Source organism: Limanda limanda, chromosome 18, assembly GCF_963576545.1.
Source record: "Limanda limanda chromosome 18, fLimLim1.1, whole genome shotgun sequence".
Lineage (NCBI taxonomy): Eukaryota > Metazoa > Chordata > Actinopteri > Pleuronectiformes > Pleuronectidae > Limanda > Limanda limanda.
Window position 1 is genome coordinate 16,981,194 of NC_083653.1, and position 20,481 is coordinate 17,001,674.

At 44.7% G+C, this 20,481-nt stretch overlaps 1 protein-coding gene across 1 annotated transcript in view; it reads right to left on the minus strand.

Annotated features, from left to right (window-relative positions):
- Nucleotides 1–3,545: 3,545 nt before the first annotated feature.
- Nucleotides 3,546–20,481, minus strand: part of ches1 (checkpoint suppressor 1) — a 58,389-nt gene continuing 41,453 nt past the window's right edge. Inside the window, exons 4-6 of the mRNA XM_061091544.1 lie at nt 15,784–15,842; nt 8,616–8,724; nt 3,546–7,496 (exon numbers count right to left, since the gene is read on the minus strand). Of these exons, the coding sequence (XP_060947527.1) occupies nt 6,941–7,496; nt 8,616–8,724; nt 15,784–15,842 (724 nt within the window). The 3' untranslated portion in view covers nt 3,546–6,940. The remainder of the gene's footprint in view (nt 7,497–8,615; nt 8,725–15,783; nt 15,843–20,481) is intronic.

Below are 20,481 nucleotides of genomic sequence, written 5' to 3' on the forward strand. Positions count from 1 at the left end.
GTGAAGAAGACACAAGTGGAACTCATACGGGTCATCGCTGACAAGCAGATGCTGGATGTTGTACTTTCCAAAAGAAACAGATAAACATTTAAAAAGGTTAAAGACGACCTATGGTTCTTAGGTAGGTCCTCACTGTGATGACAGAGAACACTGTCAGACGTTATCCCAGCTGGAAACCTCCATATTAGCTGGATAAATTGCAAGGGACAAGAGGTCATGATTAAAGTTAACGTCCTCCAACAGAGTGTGTGTGCCCAACAAGCAGTTTTCATAACACCACATTCGGACAGACAAGATGTTACGCAGGCGAGTTTTGTGGTGAGCGAGCCACTGGCTAGGAAGTTAAAACCTAATTCAGAAGGAGAATTAGTGAAGGAGCCTTGTTGGCAGAGTGGAGCTGTGTGAACCAGACAACGTCAAATTGTTCCAAAGTGTCAGTTTTGTTTTAAAGAACCATCGCAGAGCAGATTAGTAATATGACACAAGATACTGAAAAAACACTAGAAGAAAAACCACTCGAAATTTCCAGGTTTTCAATCTGGCGTGCATTGAAACAACAAATATAACAAAATACCACCCAACTCAACTTTTTCTGTGGGTGGGATCATTTAAATTATGTCAGGCGCTTCCAAAGGTGAGGATTTGTTTGAGTTTTATCCACCAAAACCAGCTGTGGCCCTCATCAACAACTTCTGACATCAGACACCTCCACAAAGTGAAGCAGTTCAATTATATTAGAGAGGTTATTGTGTTATATCTGTTCAATACAAGCTGAAATCGAATTGGCCCCTGAAGTGCCCTTGTCCTATCAGTAGTCTTTACAAAAATAATAAATAAAACATCACTTAATAACAATTCTTACAATATCATCAATAAAGACGTACATTTCAAAAATTTTAGAGCTTTTTTGAAGAATACTATGTGCTTGAATACGGGTAAAATTTCTAAAATATATTCAATGATGAATAGTTTAAAGCTATGGAGCTAACAGTAAACAAGGAATGACTTGAATGTGCTGCTTACTGAATCAGGAACTGTGCAAGGATGTTGCAAACATGATTGTCCCGTCTGTTTAAAGATGTCAGAGGGGAGTGGCCAGTCTGGTTGACGCATGGTAGAAAGGTTAGTGTTACTCACATAACCACTCTACAGCTGTGCTGAGCAGGAGAACCTCTCACAATGAACAAGTCCAACCTCGAGGAGGAGGATTCCACAACAGCAGAAGACAACTTCCTGTTTCCTTCCTGTCAGCCATGAACAGACTCACAGGAACTGGACAGTTAATGAGTGGAGACATGTAGCATGGTCTGATGAGTCCTGATTCCTGCAGAGGCTGCAGATGGTTGGGTCAGAATCTGGTGTCCAGAGCATCAATCACATGGAGATAACGACCCACTATGAGTATGGTGTTCCTAATGAAGTGCTCAGTGAGGAGCTGCTTCATACAACACGGATGCGTACAATGCTTTGAGCAACTTGTTTTACATTTGTGGTGGTGCAGTGGTTCACACTGTCTGCTCTATGTTTAAAATCCCAGTTCAGCCATTGTCTTTCTGTGTGGAGTTTGCATGTTATCCCCATGTCTGAGCGGGATTGCTCCAGCTAATCCAGCTTCCTCCTACATTTCAAAGACACGCAGATTGGAGTTAGGTTGATCAGACATTGAATTAAAAAGTCAATTCCTTTGTAAAGCATTTTTAAAAGCAAGGCATTGTACATATAAACGGGAGGATAAATAAAAAGATAAAAACAACCAGCAAAGACAACGACAATAAGACATTGAATAAGTAAAGAACAATAGAGTCAAATCAGATAAAAAGCACACAAATAGAGGTCTCAACCTGAGTTAAAATCCAAAGAATACAAATGGGTTAACAAAAAAAGTTTTGAATCAAATTTGAACTTGACTGTTGCACCGTTTAGAGCCAAACTACAGCAAAGGCCCGGTCTCCTTTATGCTTCAATCTGGAACCTCTGGACCTCTGTGATTGTGTGGGTGTAAAGTTAAAGGAGTTAAAGTTTTTTTTTAACTCTGCCTTTCCCCTCATGTCAGGCTGGGCTCCTGGTACCCTCAAAGGATAAGTATGGATAATGGATGGATCAAGGGCCTGATGGGACCATGAAACATCAAGAAACAAAGAAGAGCCAACATGGAGGAGTGGTGGATTTTCATGACAATTATTTTATCCCTATTAATATGAAGTTTCTCCAATAAATCAGGTACCTTTGATTTGTATTGACTTTTATTGTAGCACCATCATGCTGCCACTAGAGTGTGATAACACTACGTTCCAGAGCTGCAGGCAGGAGTGAGCGCACACACACACACACACACACACACACACGCCATTCACTTTGTGCAGCATGCAACTATTCTACATGTTATTCAAGAGGGGAGGATTGGAGTGAATTTTTGGACAAGCTGTATATCCATAGGTCTTGTCTGCCTCATCAGAAACACACCTGCCCCGACTGCCAGGGGAAATGTTTCCTAAAAAACAATAAAGCTTTGCAATAAATGAGAACTGACAAGAGGATGTTACCTCCACTTCTGTCTCCATGGAAACTTGCCTCGCTGGTCATTCTGTGGATATGGATGATATAGACCGGGGGACACACGGCCTGTGTGCATCAATCCACTTAGCACCTTGCTCTGGCTCCTTTACACTGGAATGTCACAACCATTGATTTCAATACATGTATTCGACTGAGGTGAAGTTAAAGGCCTGTACCTGACACTGAAGGGAATGTGCTTTTTGTTTTTTCTTCCTAATCGATATGTGTGAAAAAGTGAAGAAGATGATTGTGTCTGTCAAAGCATGGGATGTGTGGAAACGTGCAGCAGTGTTATCCCCGGCATGTTGCCTTTTACCTTTGAGTCTGTCTCTGTGTTACTGAGTAGTGTGATGCCCTCTAAAGATCTAGAGAAGGCACACTTTTTTCTCACCCCCCTTCTTTCTTTGCTGTAGTTGCATAGCAACAGAGGAGCTGCCACGGCTCCAGTTGTGTTGGTGGTGGGAGCGCGCTGCACAGGGAGGCACTGGCTCCAGATTAAGCCTGTCTCAGCTTCAATTATGAATGGGCTTCCACTGCCACACGGCTCCAAAATGGCACAGCGTCGGATTGATAAGACATTGAGGAACTCTTTGGTGCACTTAACTCTTTTACCACTTCTCCTGAAGGGGGAGGGGTGTAGAGTTTGACTTTAATCAGAAGTATTGAACTTAAATGATTAGAGGAAGTAAATGAATAATTAACTGGCGGAAGAGGCATGGGTATGATAAGACCCATGTTGATGGGAATGTGTGAGGTTAATTATTGGGGTCAGTCTCGAGAGCAAATCACAGTCTCCAGTCTCACAACGCTGGCAGTTAGTGTGTTAGTGCTGCATGTTGAAGTGCTGAAAGGCAGAGTAGGCTTCACAGTATTTAATGTGTAATAATATATTAAATACATACCACTAATCCTGATTTCAATATTTTCCTGTGATCTCTCTTTGATCTTCAGAACAGAACAGCCAAACTAATTTTCTGCAACTTGTATTTTTTTATTATTGCAACCAACTGGAAGACAATACATCACATAAACATCATTGTAGTTTTTCAGAAAATGGAAAACAAAATAAAACAACATTTATATATTTTTTGCCACGGTATTGGACAACGTTGATATTTACATGTAGTGATGAAATAGGTCTTGAAATCATTCTTTGGCAATATGATTGCACAATAAGGAGAGAATTGAACATTTACTGAAAAAATAAAATAAAACAAAAGAAAAAATAATAAAAACAACACCTGGGCGTACTCCGCATCACATCTCACAGATCAATAACGGTTTTGCATTTTGACATCCCTAACCTATGGCTTTCCAATATTCAGCTCAGACAGTCACAGAAAATAATGGCAGTATTGTAGATCATTTTGTCGGAGAGGAAACAGAACATGAGAATGTGCATAAAACATTAACAAATAATAAATGGCAGCTCCGTGTTTGAGGGTGTCTCACTTTATGTTTGGCAGGTTTGAAAGAAACACTTATTTTCTGGGTTTTCCAGGCAGTGAAGGTTATTTCCTTTTGCTTTAAAATGTTTCAGGTTTATTTTATGCCTTTTTTTTTCCGGGATGTGCAGGTCAGGGGTTCATCTTTCCCACATGTCACCGAGTGAGTCAGAGGGACAAAAAAATGCTGTTGCTAAAGCAACACATTCTCCCCCCCGACATGCCTCTTGCCAACTGAACACATTATTAGTCACCACAACAGTGGATTGTTACTGCAAATACAGCAGAGTGCTTGACCTGGGCCGCGGGAGCACTCAGACAGATATGAGACGAGAGACGGATGGCACACAACAAGAACATTGACAGTGTCTCCTTTTAGCCTATTTTTTTATACGCCGGCATGGACACCATACAAAATACAAAGCCAGTGATGCATGCTACAGGTGGCGGAGGATTGTACCAGTGGATGGGACATGCATTTCTTTGCCTGCTCGGCTCGCTGACGATCTCTCAGCGTCTGTTCAGCTTAAACAAAACCTCGTGTGACTCTGCTGCTACGCTCCAAACTCAGTCAAAGCTGCGTTTTTTATGTGCATCTCTGCAAGTGAGGGAAGATTAACAGTTTAATGCATTGCAGATTTAGGAAGAGAGCGTGCCACAATGGCAGCATCACATCCCTTTCGGATGCAACAGATGTCAAAGCTCTCTAGTGCTCCAGCAAGTTTCAAGCGAGTCAGTATCAATGTTAGATGAGATTCACACACAGGTTGTAGAGTGGTAAAATGTTCAAAACGAAAAACTCAAATCTCCAGACTGGGCTCTGGAGGTAAATATGTGATGGACTGTTTGTGAGCTTCACATCGACAAGTAATACCTTAACCAAAAGGGTAAAAATACTGTAGGTAAATTATAAAACAACCTTGACTGTGTCTGCCTACTTCTACATTCCTCTTCCTTCTCTACTCTACTCTCCGGTGGCCTTTATGGAGACATGGTTCTTTCTGAAAACATACAAAGTTTCCTTCGCCCATCTGATCCAAACATTTACACTTGAACAATGCTGATGGGAAATAAGGACACGTGAACATTTACACACAGGAGAAAAAAACCCCAACAATAATGTTATAAATAAAGACAAGTAACGTTCTGTCAAAACATGTCAGAGATATGACAACAGCGGTACTGAGGGCAGGCAGGCAGGCAGGCACAATGTTAAAGGGTGTGTGTTCCTGGGCACACAAACTCACACACTACAGATGTGTTCTGAAATAACACTGGGGTTAACAATGAACACCTACAACAAACAAAAAAAAGGTCAATGTACAGGCAGAAGAAGACGGAAGGAAGCCCACCCGTAGGAGGTGATCCAGCTGGCCTACAGAGCCTGAACCCAAGGCCCAGAGGTGGCACCCCTGGGCCTCTAATTGCAGAGTGATCTCCCACATCCCTCCCTGAAGACATGTCTTTGAAAGCCCGCTCAGAAAAACAAAGAAGAACCCAAACGATTCAAAAGAAAAAATAACAAAACAAAACCAAAAACAACAAAAAAACAAAACTCCAATATAACCACGGGTATAAGAATTGGCGGCAAAACTTTTTTTCTTTCCTCTAGGATCAAGGTTTATATGAAAATAAGTCATGCTTCATGCTAAATACATCGTTTATCTTACATGTTCTTTGAATAAAAAAGATTTGCTTTTTATCTTATTTACAAGCACCCATGCAATATAACTGAGAAAGTCCTGCAGGTCAAATTGCTTCAATTAAGAAAGGAAAAAAATAAAATATTTTCTAACCTTTTTACAGAGTTGCCCGCGCGGGACAAATTGCTTATATCTTTATGAGGGTAGAGTGAGGGTAAACAGACACAAACAGAAATCTATAACCCACAGTTCATGTATATAGTTCTTTGACATTGTCAAATGAAGAGGAAGGTGTGGCAGCTACTGGTAGCTATGATATCTATACCAGGTGTCTACGTCTATGGACAGAAGTACTGGGGAGGTTTCAGGGACGTTTACATTATGCAACAACAACAACAAAATGAAGGAGATATTGCCTCAGACCCGGCACACTATCCATCTCTATGGTGATAAACATGACCTTTTTTTTTAATTTTAATATATCTATTCTTAAATACTATGAGTGCTCTTGAAATAAACCATGTCTTAACCCATGATGCTTTTATTATAAGTGGCGTAAAATAATCTTAAGTGCATGAATATATATCACATTGGGTTTTACAATTATTTTGACACTTAAGGTCATTCTCTTTAGCTCTTCTTTACTACTATGCCTTCTTCTTCTTGTTCTTCTTTTTTTTTTGTCAGCTGTCATAGCGGCTACATGAAGCAACCTGGTCGCTTATCTTTGGCACAGTCTCACATTTGTGCTCGTGGATGTAGGAGAGTGATGCCGGCGGGCGGCCCGGAGAGAGAGAGCCAGTGCTCGTCCCGTCGGCCCTGCCGTCGTCGCCGGCATCACTGCAAGATTGCTACAGATTCACATAGAAACAAACAGGTAAGACAAACAGCCATCTTCCGCTCGCGTGCTGTACGCTCCCTCAATGTGATTCAGTCGAGTCGGGTTCGACTTTTCCTAATTAGTGACAAAACATGCTTTTTTTTATGGCTTTCATCCCCTTTTTAAACAACAACAAAACAACAGAGACACATGAGAAATACCCATCAATGTTAGTGTTGCTGAACATGTAGGAAAACATAGATTTTTGATATTGCCACAAATAAGTAGGATTCACCTAATGCCCTGCAGATAGATAGAGGGAGATGAGAAGTGTCCGTTGAGACTAATGCTGTAGTAACTTTACCTGTTGACCTATTGTTGTATATGTGTGTGTGTGTTAATGTCTGTGTGCGCGCTTGTGAGCTGTATAGCGTCTGTGTGTTTGCGTGACTATGTATTTGTTCTATGTGTGTGTCTTAGTTTCTCAGGGCCTCTTTCTGCTCCTTCTGGCCCTTGGCGGTGCGGTTTGTGATGTTGTTGAGGCAGGCTCTGACCCCCGCCAGGTGAAGCAGCGACCCCGCCGCCTCCTTCATCTCCTCGTCGTCGCTCTCCGGCGGCTTCTCCACCGCCGCTGCGCGCCTTTTTTTCAGCGGCAGTGTGTCGCTAATGCCCCTTGCTCGGTTTTTGGTCCAGGTTAAACTGCTCCCTGCCAGAGTCCCAGCTCCCGACCCCGAGCTACGTCTCTGTCCGCGCAGGGGCTGCTGGGAAATGTAGGCAGCGGCGGCAGTGGTGACGTGAGAATCCAATGGGATCTCCCGGGGTTCGGTTTTGACGTCCGATTGGATCTCCACGGCAATGATGTCGTCGTCGTCCAGAGGGCAGCAAGGGTCCGCGAGCTGGGAGGAGCAGAGCCTGCTGGGTGATTTTGCGGTGCTGTATGTGTGGTCATCCTGGAGGTCCTCGCTGCAGGGCGGCGGAGAGTAGCAGGATGGGCTGTCCTGCCCTCGGCTTAGATAATCTCCAAGGGATGATCTGTATGAAGCAAGGAGACAGAGCGGGAGAGAATATTGTTACTCCTGCTGTCACACTGTGGGCAGGTGGCCGGGCCTGCCTGTGTACTCCTCATTCCAATGACGCTGCCCCACTTTGCTCTGCAAAGAGAAAAAATCTGCTGATAATCCATCACCCTCAAATAGCACCCTTGGGCCTAATGTGCGGTGCATATTTCTCAGGTCAGATTAAAACCTTGTATCTCCACAAAGAGTCAGCCTTCCCTTTAGAAACCAGCAGACTCACTTTCAGGTTGCCACCCATGCATTTTTCAAACCATACAGAGCATTTTGAACAGCTCTCATGCTCCCTGAGGTTGTGGAATTTGCTCAGCAAATAAAGGACCTTGCAAGCTCTAAAGTCAGATCACTGCAGAGTGACGATCCTGCAGCAAAGCCATTGGACCACTGTCCACCTCATACATAATGTTGCAACACATATTTTGCTCTTTGATTCAGGAGACGCCCTCCCTGTACGACATTAAAGGACAGGGCTGTATTCAGACAACCAATAAATCAAAAGCAGCTTCAGCAGCGTGCCCTGTCCCCTGGACATTTTCTCCCTTCAGAATGAGAGGGTTAGCATATTAATATCTTATAAGAAAAACATGCACCCCTTACAGTGATCAAATATTCACTGCATACCTTTAGTGAGCCTTTGGCTATGTTTAATTCATTAATTCTGTGGTGCAGACCATCATACTCTTATGCTCCTATGATGGATGTGCATGTCCATGCATGTTCCAAATGTCTTTTGAATAACAAGGCCTCTCCCACTGATAAACCTACGTGTGTGTGGGTGTGTGAGACCGTTATATAAACACACCTGGATGAAATGTTCTGCCCAGCGGGGAGTGTGTGAACGTCTATGTCTTTTGAGCACAATAAAGTTGTAATTATGTAAACTATCAGTGGAAAATTTCAGCGCAAGGTCTGGTTCTTGTAGGTGTGGTGGTGTTGTTTTTGTTTGGAGGCTACTGGATGTGTGCATGTGTGTGAGGGCGTGTCTGTGTGTGTCTGCGAGGGAATGTGTTTGAGCAGGGAAAGACCTGACTTGACATTAATTACATGGTTGAAGGTAACAGCAGCAACGTTTACCCACCTTATGGCCGAGGTTCTGCTCCCCACAGGGCTTAAAGGTAGGGGTCTGATCACAGGGAAGAGGGCCTGGCTCCTGACGCGGGCGCCATTTTGGATCACACCACGAGGAACTAAAAGTGGGAGCAGAAGATAGAGTTACTTATAAGAAATATTTAAACAGATTGATTCAAAGTAAATCCTGAGGATTGAGGGGAAAAGTACAGAGGGTGCTTCCCCTTAATCTTTTTGGACCTGAATGGGACTTGGGAGCAGCTCGGTGAGCATTCTCTGACCGTCTGAGGAGGCCAACAGGGCAATATTGATGAGCAAGGCAAGGTTAAATTGAGCAACAAAGCGTCATAAATGAGTTAAGGCCGCTGCGAGTCATTCAATTACCAACGACCGCTGGGCTCGGCTAAATCCGACGTCTCTGATGCTGTGGGCTGAGCAGCAGGCAGCTGGAGCTCAGAGGCGGACACCACAGAGACTATTAGATTCAACAGCAGTGACACATTTGCCGTGTTTGAAACTTAGTTAAATACAAATTAAAGGTACTTTTAAGGAAATCCAGATACATTAATTTAAATTTGCAGAGCAAACAAGGCTTTGGAAAGGTTTTTGTGTTCATTAAACTTAAAGGCAGTGCAGTGCTCTTGTAAATTGGTCGTCTTGTGTTTTTTTTTCTAACAAAGAGTCAAAGTATGTTGTTTAATAGAGAAGTAAGAGAACTTTAATATTCACTTCATAGGAATATAATTGTTTACATCGCTGGAACTGTAGAGCTTTTGTTCAACGATTTAATCAATTATGAAAATAGCTTCTGACTGTTCATTTTATTTTTCCTATTCTGCTTAGATGCATAATTTCCTTTTCCCTCCACTAGTGCCCCTTTGAGTTCAAAATTATTTTTTTTTAAATTCACACATCCAAAGTTGGGTAGGTTCATAGGTCTGTGCTGAGATGTAGATGCCAAGACAAGGGTTTGGGGAAACTAAAAGATTCAAAGTTTCCAAGAGCACAAAGAGGCAATCATTCAGTGGAAGAATTTTTTGGGAAGAATCCGAGGTTTTGGTCAACAGAAACCAGACAGGAAAGTCCTAGTTCAGGGAGCAGGACATGGCCGATTAATAAGAAATAAAAAGCTGCCAGAAGGACAGCCGTCTCTACAGCACTCCATCTAAGTGCCATTTTACTCCTCTGAATAAGCAAGCATATGGCCAGCCCACCTGGAGTTTACCAAATAGTGCTTTCTCCGACCTAACGAGACAAAAATTGAATTTCGCAGGCCTGAAAGCCATGCGGGCGAATCGACTGGCAAACACCAGGTGCTGCTTATTACCCGGCTATCACCTGGAGTCATCGTACTGCAGCACAACGTCGGCACCGTCATACAAACGGAGCCAAAAACAGACAAGTCCTCGAAGACAACACTACAGAATGAAGGCAAAGATCTGCCTCCTGACAACACAATGGCCTACACCACACTTCCAGGATAACAGACCGGCTTTGCAACAAATCCTTGAAGGTCCTCAAAGCCGGCACTTGAGGCCAGTTCAGATTCTGAGGGGAGAGCCCAAGATCACAGGGTACAAACGCCCCTGATCCCTGCTGGACGCTGGGCTTCAAGCTGCTGTCACGGTCAGTGCAGGTTCTATATACTGTACTGATAGCCATTATTAATACATTTTCAATACATATTGAGAAATACACTAATGATAAGACATGTATACTAAATATGCTTAAGGTTGCATCCACATAGATACAATTGCATTTGAAAACACATCAACTCTGCTACAGATACACCTTGTGTCCACAATATCTGGGAGTTTTAGATTCCCTGTAACAGAGAAGTTTGAAAACGCTGCTGATCTAATTGTTTCCTCCGCTTCCAGCATCAACCTCCAGGGCTAAGAGATGAAGCGACACGAAATTGTCTAAAGCTGCAGTTCGCTGAATGGCCACTTGAAGCTGACTCCAAATCTCTAACCCCAAATCAGGTCAATCCCCATAGGCGCATATGTTAAAATGTTCAACTTTACAGCGGAATCAAACTTTTACAGCACGGTCATAAAAACAGGTCTCAGTCACTAACTTCTCACTTTATCCAGCACTCTTTCTACCAGGCATCATTCACACATTAGGTGGTAATTTGGGGTTTAGTATCTTGCCCAAGGACACTTCAGATTGCAGGCTGGAGGTGTTACGGTTTTAACCACTGACCTTCAGGTCTGTTGACGACCCTCTCAAACTCCTGAGCCACAGCAAACCAGACTTCTACATTACAGACGTCTACTTCTCAACAAGAAAGGGAACAATCACATTTCCAAAAAACAATCTTTTTCTGAATAGGTTTAATAAGACCATGATATGATTTGTCAGCAGACTAACAGTGAAGAAGAGCTAAACTTGTGATACCATCAAGATGTAACTACTTAAAAAGAGAAATAATTAAAAAAGATTTAGTTTCCGATGTGATAGAGAGAATGAATCTGGAACTTTTCCCAATTCTGAACCAACACAATAAAAGGGGAAAAAAATACTTATACTTTTAAAATACTAAAAACAAACATTGAGAGTCTACAATAAATCTGTCTTATGCAGCTTCAGACTCAGCAAGGTCATACTCCTGCCTCTGGTTTCCTACTTGTGAAAAGACCTGGTCTAGATTTTTATTATGTGTGTGATGGAAGAGAGCGAGAAAGAGGAGAGAGGAGAAGAGAAGAGAAGGGAAGAGAAGAGAAGAGAAGAGAAGAGAAGAGAAGAGAAGAGAAGAGAAGAGAAGAGAAGAGAAGAGAAGAGAAGAGAAGAGAAGAGAAGAGAAGAGAAAAGAAGAGAAGAGGAGAGAAGAGAAGAGAAGAGAAGAGAAGAGAAGAGAAGAAGTGTGTGTGTGTGTGTACATGTCAGCCTACACAGATCTCATTACTCAGGGCTGGCTGCTCACCACAGCCATCCCAGTTCACTAAAACAGCTGTCATTTCCATCTCCAGGGTCAGTTTGCATTTCGCAAATGATGACCTGCTGTTTGCTTTGTCTGCTGCAGGAGCGTTTGTTAGTTAAGGTGCAAACGCTCAAAAACCTTTGCCGCAGCATCAATACAATGTAGACCAAGCGCACCCCCCCCACCCCCTTCATAGCCAATACAGTAAATCTATGGCTGATGCTTTGAGGAGAAATTAAATTCTCCCCAGGAACCACAGGCTCATTAAAACATACATGTTGTCATGGCGAGCCACTCCAGAAAACAATCCCACATGTATGTATGGTTCTCACAGTAACACACAAAAATGAAATATGATAGGCTGTGTTTGTCGTTCGTCATTGTTGGTGTGTTTCTCTTTTTTTTTTTTCCCGCGGCTACCAGTGTAATCTTATTGACTCCAGTTAGTGTGGCTCTGCCCCTGATATCTCCAGCTCTGCTCTCCATAACCTTATAAGTAAGTCGCCGCACAGACTCTCTTTTGTAATCTTGATCACTCGTTTGCGTGGTTCTGTGCGCGTGTCCCTGTGTTTGTGTGTGTGTGTGTGTGTGTGTGTGTGTGTGTGTGTGTGTGTGTGTGTGTGTGTGTGTGTGTGTGTCTGTGTGGGCAGTGCATTAGGTCTCCCCGGGTTGACACGCACCCACCCCTCCTTCCCCACCTCTCGCTCCAGTCAGGCTTCGGGTTGCCATAGCAACGGCTCCCCTTCCACACATGCCACAGAGTGGTAGATCATGCATCAGCAGAGAAAGTGATAGAGAGAAGGAGAGAGAGAGAAAGAAGGGGGGGAAAGGAAATACCAAGCTCTGTTTGACATGGCCTCTCGTAGCTCAGCCACACACTCCTGACCACCAGTGTTTACCCTAGATACACACACACACACACACACACTCCTCCCAAGCACGAGCGCAGGCGACCCTCCTCTCACGCACGTGTGTGTGTGTGTTCTGTATCTTCACCTCCTCGCTCTGCCGTTTGAAATCCTCAGCAAACGCCTCTCTCTTTGTCTTTCTAATTCCGTCCCCTCCTGTTGATTTCTTTCCCTCTCTATCAATCTCGCTGTCATTCTATGTATAGTGGTGACTCATATCTCCAGCTGAGCGTGCACGCTGTCTCCGCAGGTAAAAAGCAGGGGACATGTGCTGGGGAGACGAAGTGAGGAAGTAAGCTGGGAAAGAGCAGGCAGCGCTCCCAGAGCCTGTCCGGACCAAACTGTGACACGGATCGAGACCAACATTTTACAAGCGCAAAGCTAAACGTATAAAAACACACACTTGGCTCGGTAGAAGACAGAAGGTAAGAAGAGTTGTGCTGAGGAAGAACAAATGTACGAACAAAAAAAAAAGTGTCTTTCTGCATCTCTGCCTTTTTTCCTGGAGAGAAAAATCTTCCTCTAGTTAGTCTTTTTTCCTACGTCTGGTCAGCCGGTCCTTTTCTGTCTGCTCCCTACGTCTTCGCCTGCCTGCCCGTTTTCCATGGCGAGCGCAGCCCCTCTGCCTCCCTCCCTCCTCCCGTCGCGCCGTAGACGCACTCAGCCTCCTCTGTCTCGTCCCGTTAAACGAGTTCCACATGGCCCCTGCAGGCTGCACACTCAGACAAACACAAGGAGTGCACACAAAGACGACACACGCTGGCTGAACTCGCACGAGGAGGCCGAGGGTTGAAGGTCACTTCCAGCGAACCCCGAGAATGCAACTGTTTGAGAACGGCCTCTCGCTCAGTCAAAACACCACACACACCCCCCCTCCTTCTCCTCCGTCCTCCTCCTCCTGTCTATCCGGCCGCTCGTGCTTCCGTGTTTTCAAAGTGAGCACAGAGTCTGAGGGCAGGACGCATGCTAATGTTGTCTGACTGGCTGACTGACTGGATTGCTGGTGGGCTGAAGTTTCTGGCAGTTGGACTGGACGTCTAACTGGCTTGTCGATCTCACACTCCAGCCTGAGTGTTTAAGTAGGTTGGCTGGCTGACATGTGCTATGACTTCCAGGGGGGAGCACACAAAATAAAAGCAACACTGAATGACCGTAACGAAATAACACTTTTAAATATTGCTGTATGGATCCTATCCGACTGAATGCTCATCAGCAGCTAGAGAGCTCAACGGCGACGTTCTGGCGGTAAAAATCCTATTTCATTTTCTGAATAGAGATTTTGATTATCAGCCAAAATGTTGTAACCACCGTATTTCCGGAAAACAAGACTTGTTCTTAAAGTAGGTGGTCGCTGTTATGCTCTATTCTCCTTGCTGGTTGGAAAAGAGTTACATTTAAATTTGCTGTTCTGTTATGGAGTTTCCATGAATTTTGAAACATTTTCTATGAACCATATTAACACCTAGATTTCTTATGGCTGAGAGACCATTCACTATTTTAGTGACAGCACCAAGAGGGGCAGATATTACGATCTCTGTCTTTTTCAGCGTTTAGAAAAAATAAATTAGCGGCCATTCAGTCTTTTACAGCATTAAAGCAGTTAATTAAAATGGACAATTTGGCTGTGTTTTGAGGTTTGAATGAGACATATAATTGAATATCATCCACGGAGCAGTGATTGCAGATACCTTTGAAGTGTCCTATTGAATGTGCACACAAGCATGTACAAGGCCAACAGAATAGGGCCAAGGACTGAACCTCGGGGCGTCACAATACGGCATTTAGGTGAGGAAACTGCCAACAGAAACCATGAGGCTCCTATCAGAGAGGGTTTTCCTGAATGTCTAATAATTAATTTTGGAGTAGAGCTCGACCAAGGTTGTACTTTTTGAGAAGTGGTTATAAAGAAGCTTGCTTTTTTTGAGCAGTGACACAATCATAACATAGAGTTGTTGATTAAGGAGAGAAATAAAATAATGAATTAAAAAAATTAAGTGAAATTGGCTTGGATACACACTTTCTCTGGCATTGACAGGTTAATAAAGCTGTACAATTGGCTCTAAATTAATCCAACTCAAATTAGGTTCATCTTTATATGATGGCAGGTAACCTAGGAACTTTAATAAAACAGGAACACTTTGGCTGAAGAGATCCTCCATAATTTAGAGCCGCTGAATGATGAACTTTGGGGGCGGTGCGGTGACGGGTTGGGATGAGGACATGGCCGAGAGCCATTGTTCTTGCGTTCGTCCTGAGCCGGTGCCGGGCCACAGGGAGAGGCAGGTTTCAGCCCACATCAACTCAGAGCTCTGAAAGCTCAGGGAATGGGAGATGGAAGTAATAACAGAGGGCACCAACAGCCCCAAACTCACTCACTCACTCTGGAGTCTCCCCCTCACCCTTCTTTGTCTTCACTTTGCCTCTGGCTGTCTGTCACAACTTTCTTTTCTGCCGACGAATATCGCACACGGCGATTCTCTCCCTTCTTAAACGCATTACACATTTAAAAAGTTCCTCTTTCCCCATCTCGGCCTGTCACATGTGCACTCCAAGCCGGCCTTCCCGCCCGTCTCCCTCTCTCTCCATCTATCCGTCCAGCCTCTCAGACACATCACTCTCAGACTTTGTGCGTCTACAGGGAGACCAGGTTTTCAGACACTCTCTCCAGCCTCGGCTCCTTGACCATTACTACTCCATTATCAGTGGCAATGGAGGGCGCGCCGCAGACGCCTAATGTATCCATTTCCCCCTCCATTTAGGACTCGGCAGCCCAGCGAGCTCCTGGAGTGCTCCCTGATTGGGATTGAATGTCCATTTAAACTGCCGTCCAGCCACCAGGGAGGAGGTCAGGGGGGAGAAGAAGAAGAGGAGAACGGGAGGAGAGGAACAATGGGAAAATACAGGGAGAAGGTGTATAAGTGTAAAAGAGAGAAACTGTGTGTTGTGTAATGAGGATCGAGGCAGGGGGGGGTTCGCTCCTCAAGAGTCTGACTTGAAGCCCGGGATTTTTCTCTCCCCCTCTTTATTCCTCTCTCACTTGCTGTTTCTTTCTTTAAACTTCCAAACACGCCTCCATAGAGAAAAGCATCCCTCCTCTGGCGCCGAGCCAAGTGTCAGAACTCAGCGCTTGGGTATTCTTAAGGTGTGCTTCTAAAAAGGAGGGATTTGGAATTGAGATGATTGGAGTTGGCACATCCATAGAGGGAGGGAGGAGGTGGCGGGATGGGGGGGGGGGACAGTGAGCAAGAGGGTGAGAGACAGAGAGGAAACAGGTGGGAGATCACAACCACTCACACACTCTCACACACACACACAGTTAAAGATGTTCAGAGGTGAGACCGTACCTTGTAGGAGAACTCCTCCGTTCTTTCTGAAGAGGGGACTCCCCGACCACAATGGAGGACTAGAAGGCGGAAGAAGGGATGGAGGAGAGGAGGGGGGGTGAGAAAGAGACAGAGAGAAAACTGGTCAATCATTTGATCATGTTGCAGCAGCCGTCCGGCCCAGCGGGCTTCATCACCGGGCCGATAGCAAAGGCAGGAATCTGAGCCCATAAGCCAGTGCTTCTGATTATAGTGATTAGATTCCCGGGTGTCCCACTGTTGCCATTATTCCCTGTGATTACCTCAGAGAATTACAGCCTCGCCGCTGTAGTCCATGGGGGTAATTTCTCATGACAACCTCCCACCGTCCGCCACTGTTCCATTCACACACATTCAACACACACACAAAAAAAAAAAATCATCAGCGCTCGTACATTTAACACACGCTCATGTCAGCCGGGCAGGTTTAAGACGGACGTGCACACACACACACGCGTGCACGCGCCCAAAGCCAGGGACTCAGTTTACGCGATCATTGCACCACTAATGAGGGAGGTAATGACGGCATTTCTCACATAGACAGAGACACTTTCGCTCACACACATACACACACATACACACACATACACACACATACACACAAAGGAAGACAAGAGATGCACTTTTTGCTGGTGGAGCCATAATTTTAAGACAAAGGAATGGAGAAGGATGGAGGGATGAGGATGGAGAGAGGGAGGGAGAGAGAGAGAGAGAGAGAGAGAGAGAGAGAGAGAGAGAGAGAGAGAGAGAGAGAGAGAGAGAGAGAGAGAGAGAGAGAGGATGTAAAGAGCTTTCCCAGGTTGAGTGGTCTTTAGCTCCCCATTAGACATCACGTCTGACTGCTCCTTTCTTTTTCTCTCCGTGTTTAGACAGGCTGTTCTCAAACACAGGACGCGTGTTAGCCGACAATGTGCATCCTGGTCATATGTAAAAAACGTATATACAGTTTAAGGTAAAAACACACACACACAGGAGAGAAAACACCTGGCGACACTGTGTGAACTCTAAAAGAAGGACCCATTGGTTTCCAGTGGTCTCCACTCATCAGGAGAGTCTCCTTTGTAATGTGAGTCGTGTTTTATGTTCTGCTAATGTGCTGAATGTGAGGATTTGGACGTGAGCACTTGTGATGTGAGGCTCTCACCTCACCAGATGCAGAGGGAAGATGAACACACACACACACACACACACACACACACACACACACACACACACACACACACACACACACACACACACACACACACACACACACACACACACACACACACACACACACACACACACACACACACACACACACACACACACACACACACACACACACACACACAGCTGCAGCACGAAAAAGCAAAACACAAATTTCAGCCCTGAGCCACCTGCTGTTGCCATGGAGAGTTGCCACATTACGTTGCCACGGCGATAACATATTTTTCCTGCGCTAACAGCCTGTCTGTTTTCCCTACCACCCCACCCCCCACCCATCTCATTCACTCCCCCCATCTCACTCCCTCTCCCTTTTCTCACTCTTTCCTTCTGTCTCTCAACCCATCCCTGCACTCTCTCTCTCCCTCTCTCTCTCTCTCGCAACAAATGGCTTCACAGTGCGACAGCACCTGCCTTATACTACATGTGTTGCCATGGCGGCGTTCCCGTTGCCAAGGCAACCCTGTACATTTAATGTAGTGGGCGAGGGGCTAAATCTGAGGTAGACGCCCCCCTCAGCATCTCGCCTCATCTTTTTTTCTCCAAGGGAGAGGAAAGGGAGGGTGAAGGGGAAAGAAAGAAAGAGAGGAGAGAGAGAGAGAGAGCTTCTCCCAAACCCCATTGAGACACCCTTTCCACCTTCCATCCATTCTTCCCTCCCTTACTCCTCCCATCCAGATGCTGATGGGGTGTGAAGGAATGCACCATGGAGCTGACCTCCTACCAGGCGTGCTCCCTCTCCCGCTCTCCCTTACACACACACACACACACACAGACTGACACACAGACACACACACACACACAATTGCCATGCATAAGACACACACACATCCACACACAGAGATAGATTGAAACACGTTAACTGCTGAGTTGCACGTGCAGATAAAGACGCACATACGGACGCACACACTGGAGCGAGCTGCAGGTGGGGGTCGGCTGGTGCGGCGTGAGTTATTATGGTCCATGAAAAACCAAGAGGTGTAAGCGACAAAGAGTAGAGGACAAAGAAGCATCATTGCTCTGCACCCTCCTCCCTTTCTCCCCATCTTATTTTCCCCATCCCTTCCTTGTGCCACTTCCTCTCTCTGTATCTTCTCGTTCTCTTTGTTCATCCTCCACTTCTCGGTTGTGTAGAGCTGCTTGAGACAGTCCTTGACCTTAACATAATAGACATACTGCGCAACCATTTGCAGTCATTACACTTCATGCCATAATATTGTTGAGAGTGAGAGCTCTTGAGAGAGATATGGTGCTCTATTGATTGGTCTTACTTAGTTTCAAGACACAATGAAAGGAAACTGGAACCAACAAAGACCACCAACACTTAACCTATTCAAAGTAATCCTGAACAAAACATTACAACTGGGACAGCTCACCTGTACACCCTAAAAAATAGGGGGGGACGTTTTTCAGAGAACCTTTAACGAACTACCACCTGCCAAGACAACAAAATGTGATTTGACTCCCTGCAAAAAATTATGTATTATAAATTAAATATATTTTTTCAATTTTTTCTTTTCTAATGTCTGTTGAATTCCTGTTTGTTTATGAAAAGTGAAGTGAAACTAAATAAATAAATAATTGAAATAAATAAATACATTAATCCCTGAACCTTTCAACCTTTCTTCATCAGCTGTTTAGACAGTTTTGCAGCTCTAAATACGGCGGCTGTATCCATAGCACAGTTTTCAAATGAAGACATAGTTCTATTGATTTGGAATTATAAGTCACATTAACCCCACACTACAGGATCATATCAAGATCTGTGCCAGTCTGTTCCAATATTAAAGTATTATCACTGCACTGGTGTTGTCAATGAAGTACAGATATTTTGTGGATGAACTTAAACAAATTGAAGTAAACAGACATATCTGATGTGTCTGGAAGGTCTAGGAGCTGGATCCAGCAGCAAGGGCCATACAAGTGGTTTTCATGTTGAAGCCCATTAGCAACAAATCGTGCATACTGTAAATGCTGTGCATGTGCTTTACATCGACGCTGGACAGTTTTTGAAGCACGTCATAAATTCTTACATTGATTTTCTCCCTTCCATGCAACCGGGGGTTCCATTCATTTAAATGCAATATAAAAAAATCTACTCGCTGAGATGTCAAAGAGGCTTGCTGTTCGCTCATAGGCAGAATTTATACATGATCCCAGCTCATGACTGCAAGTAACGGTCAGCCACAGCATTGTTGATGAGAAACAATAGGGGCAACACCATGATAGATTTTTCTATTTCAGGTTTTTCAGTCTCTGCAGATTAGATTTCATACACTGCAGAAATCTATGGAAAATAAAGCTGCAATAATCAATCAATGATATTGATATAACTCAGATTTTTTTGGTCGTTGGGCCTTGCTTCATTGAGTGGACAGTGCGTCTATGAAATGGGAAAAGACAATGGGGGAACAGGGCCGGGTCAGAAACAAACTGGTGCCACTGCAAGAGGACTCAAGTCTCCGCATGTGGGCACCCAACTGCTCTGATTCTGAAGAATAAATAATGGCCACCATTCTCAGGTTGAAGCTTCTTAACTGTGAGGTTGTGCTTATTTTCTGTGTTTTGAGATATTTGAGATCAAAAATATTTGAGGACAATTTGATTCACTTTTGTTGGCGATTAAATAATTAATCGAAAAACCAAGAAAGAAATCATTGGTCAGCTGACAGAGAAAATAATTGTTAGTTACTCTTAAAACTAATGGCTGCTGGGAAGGTAAGAACACACACACCCACAGACACCCACACACACACACACACAGACGTTCTTCAGGTGGCCCTCAGCTCCGCTCTAACCAAGAATTCCCCACCGACTCTCGTTTGCCCACTGTGTGTCACAATGCAAATGAACAACCACTCCCCCCCCCCCCCGCTCCTCACCCCCCCTACACTCTCCTCACCGCAGCACGCCTCACCACCACCCCCCACATCCCCCCAATTTGTTCCACTTCCCCATACCTCATTGTTCAAAATGACACTTTTACATTTTATGGTGAACCAATTATTCTGTCTTACACAGTCCGCTGGCTCCGCAAGCCAGCCTGCCCAGATCAACTGGGGAGCGCGGTGGAGGGGGGGGGGGGTGGTGGTCTTGGGGTATTCATAGAGATAGATAGAGGGAGAGAGGGAGCGAGGGAGAGAGGCAGAGAGGGAGAGAGGGAGAGAGCGCGCGAGAGAAAGAGACCGAGCAGAAGTAAGGGGAGAAGAAAAAAAAAAGACTAATGGTACCTCTCGCTGACATATCCACAGGGATGTGCAAAAGAGTCGGAAAGCAAGAAGTTAGCAAAAGGGAGAATCTGCAGGGCGGAGGAGAGGTCAGGAGAGGAGAGGATTGTGGGGGAAACAACACAGGTGGATGCTGCTGTGGTGTGCAGGGGCGTGTGTAAGTGTGTGAGGGGTCGGAGAACGAAGAGAACATAGACAAAAGAGGATCTAATTGAATGATAAAGTGGTGGAGAGAGAGTGAGAAGAG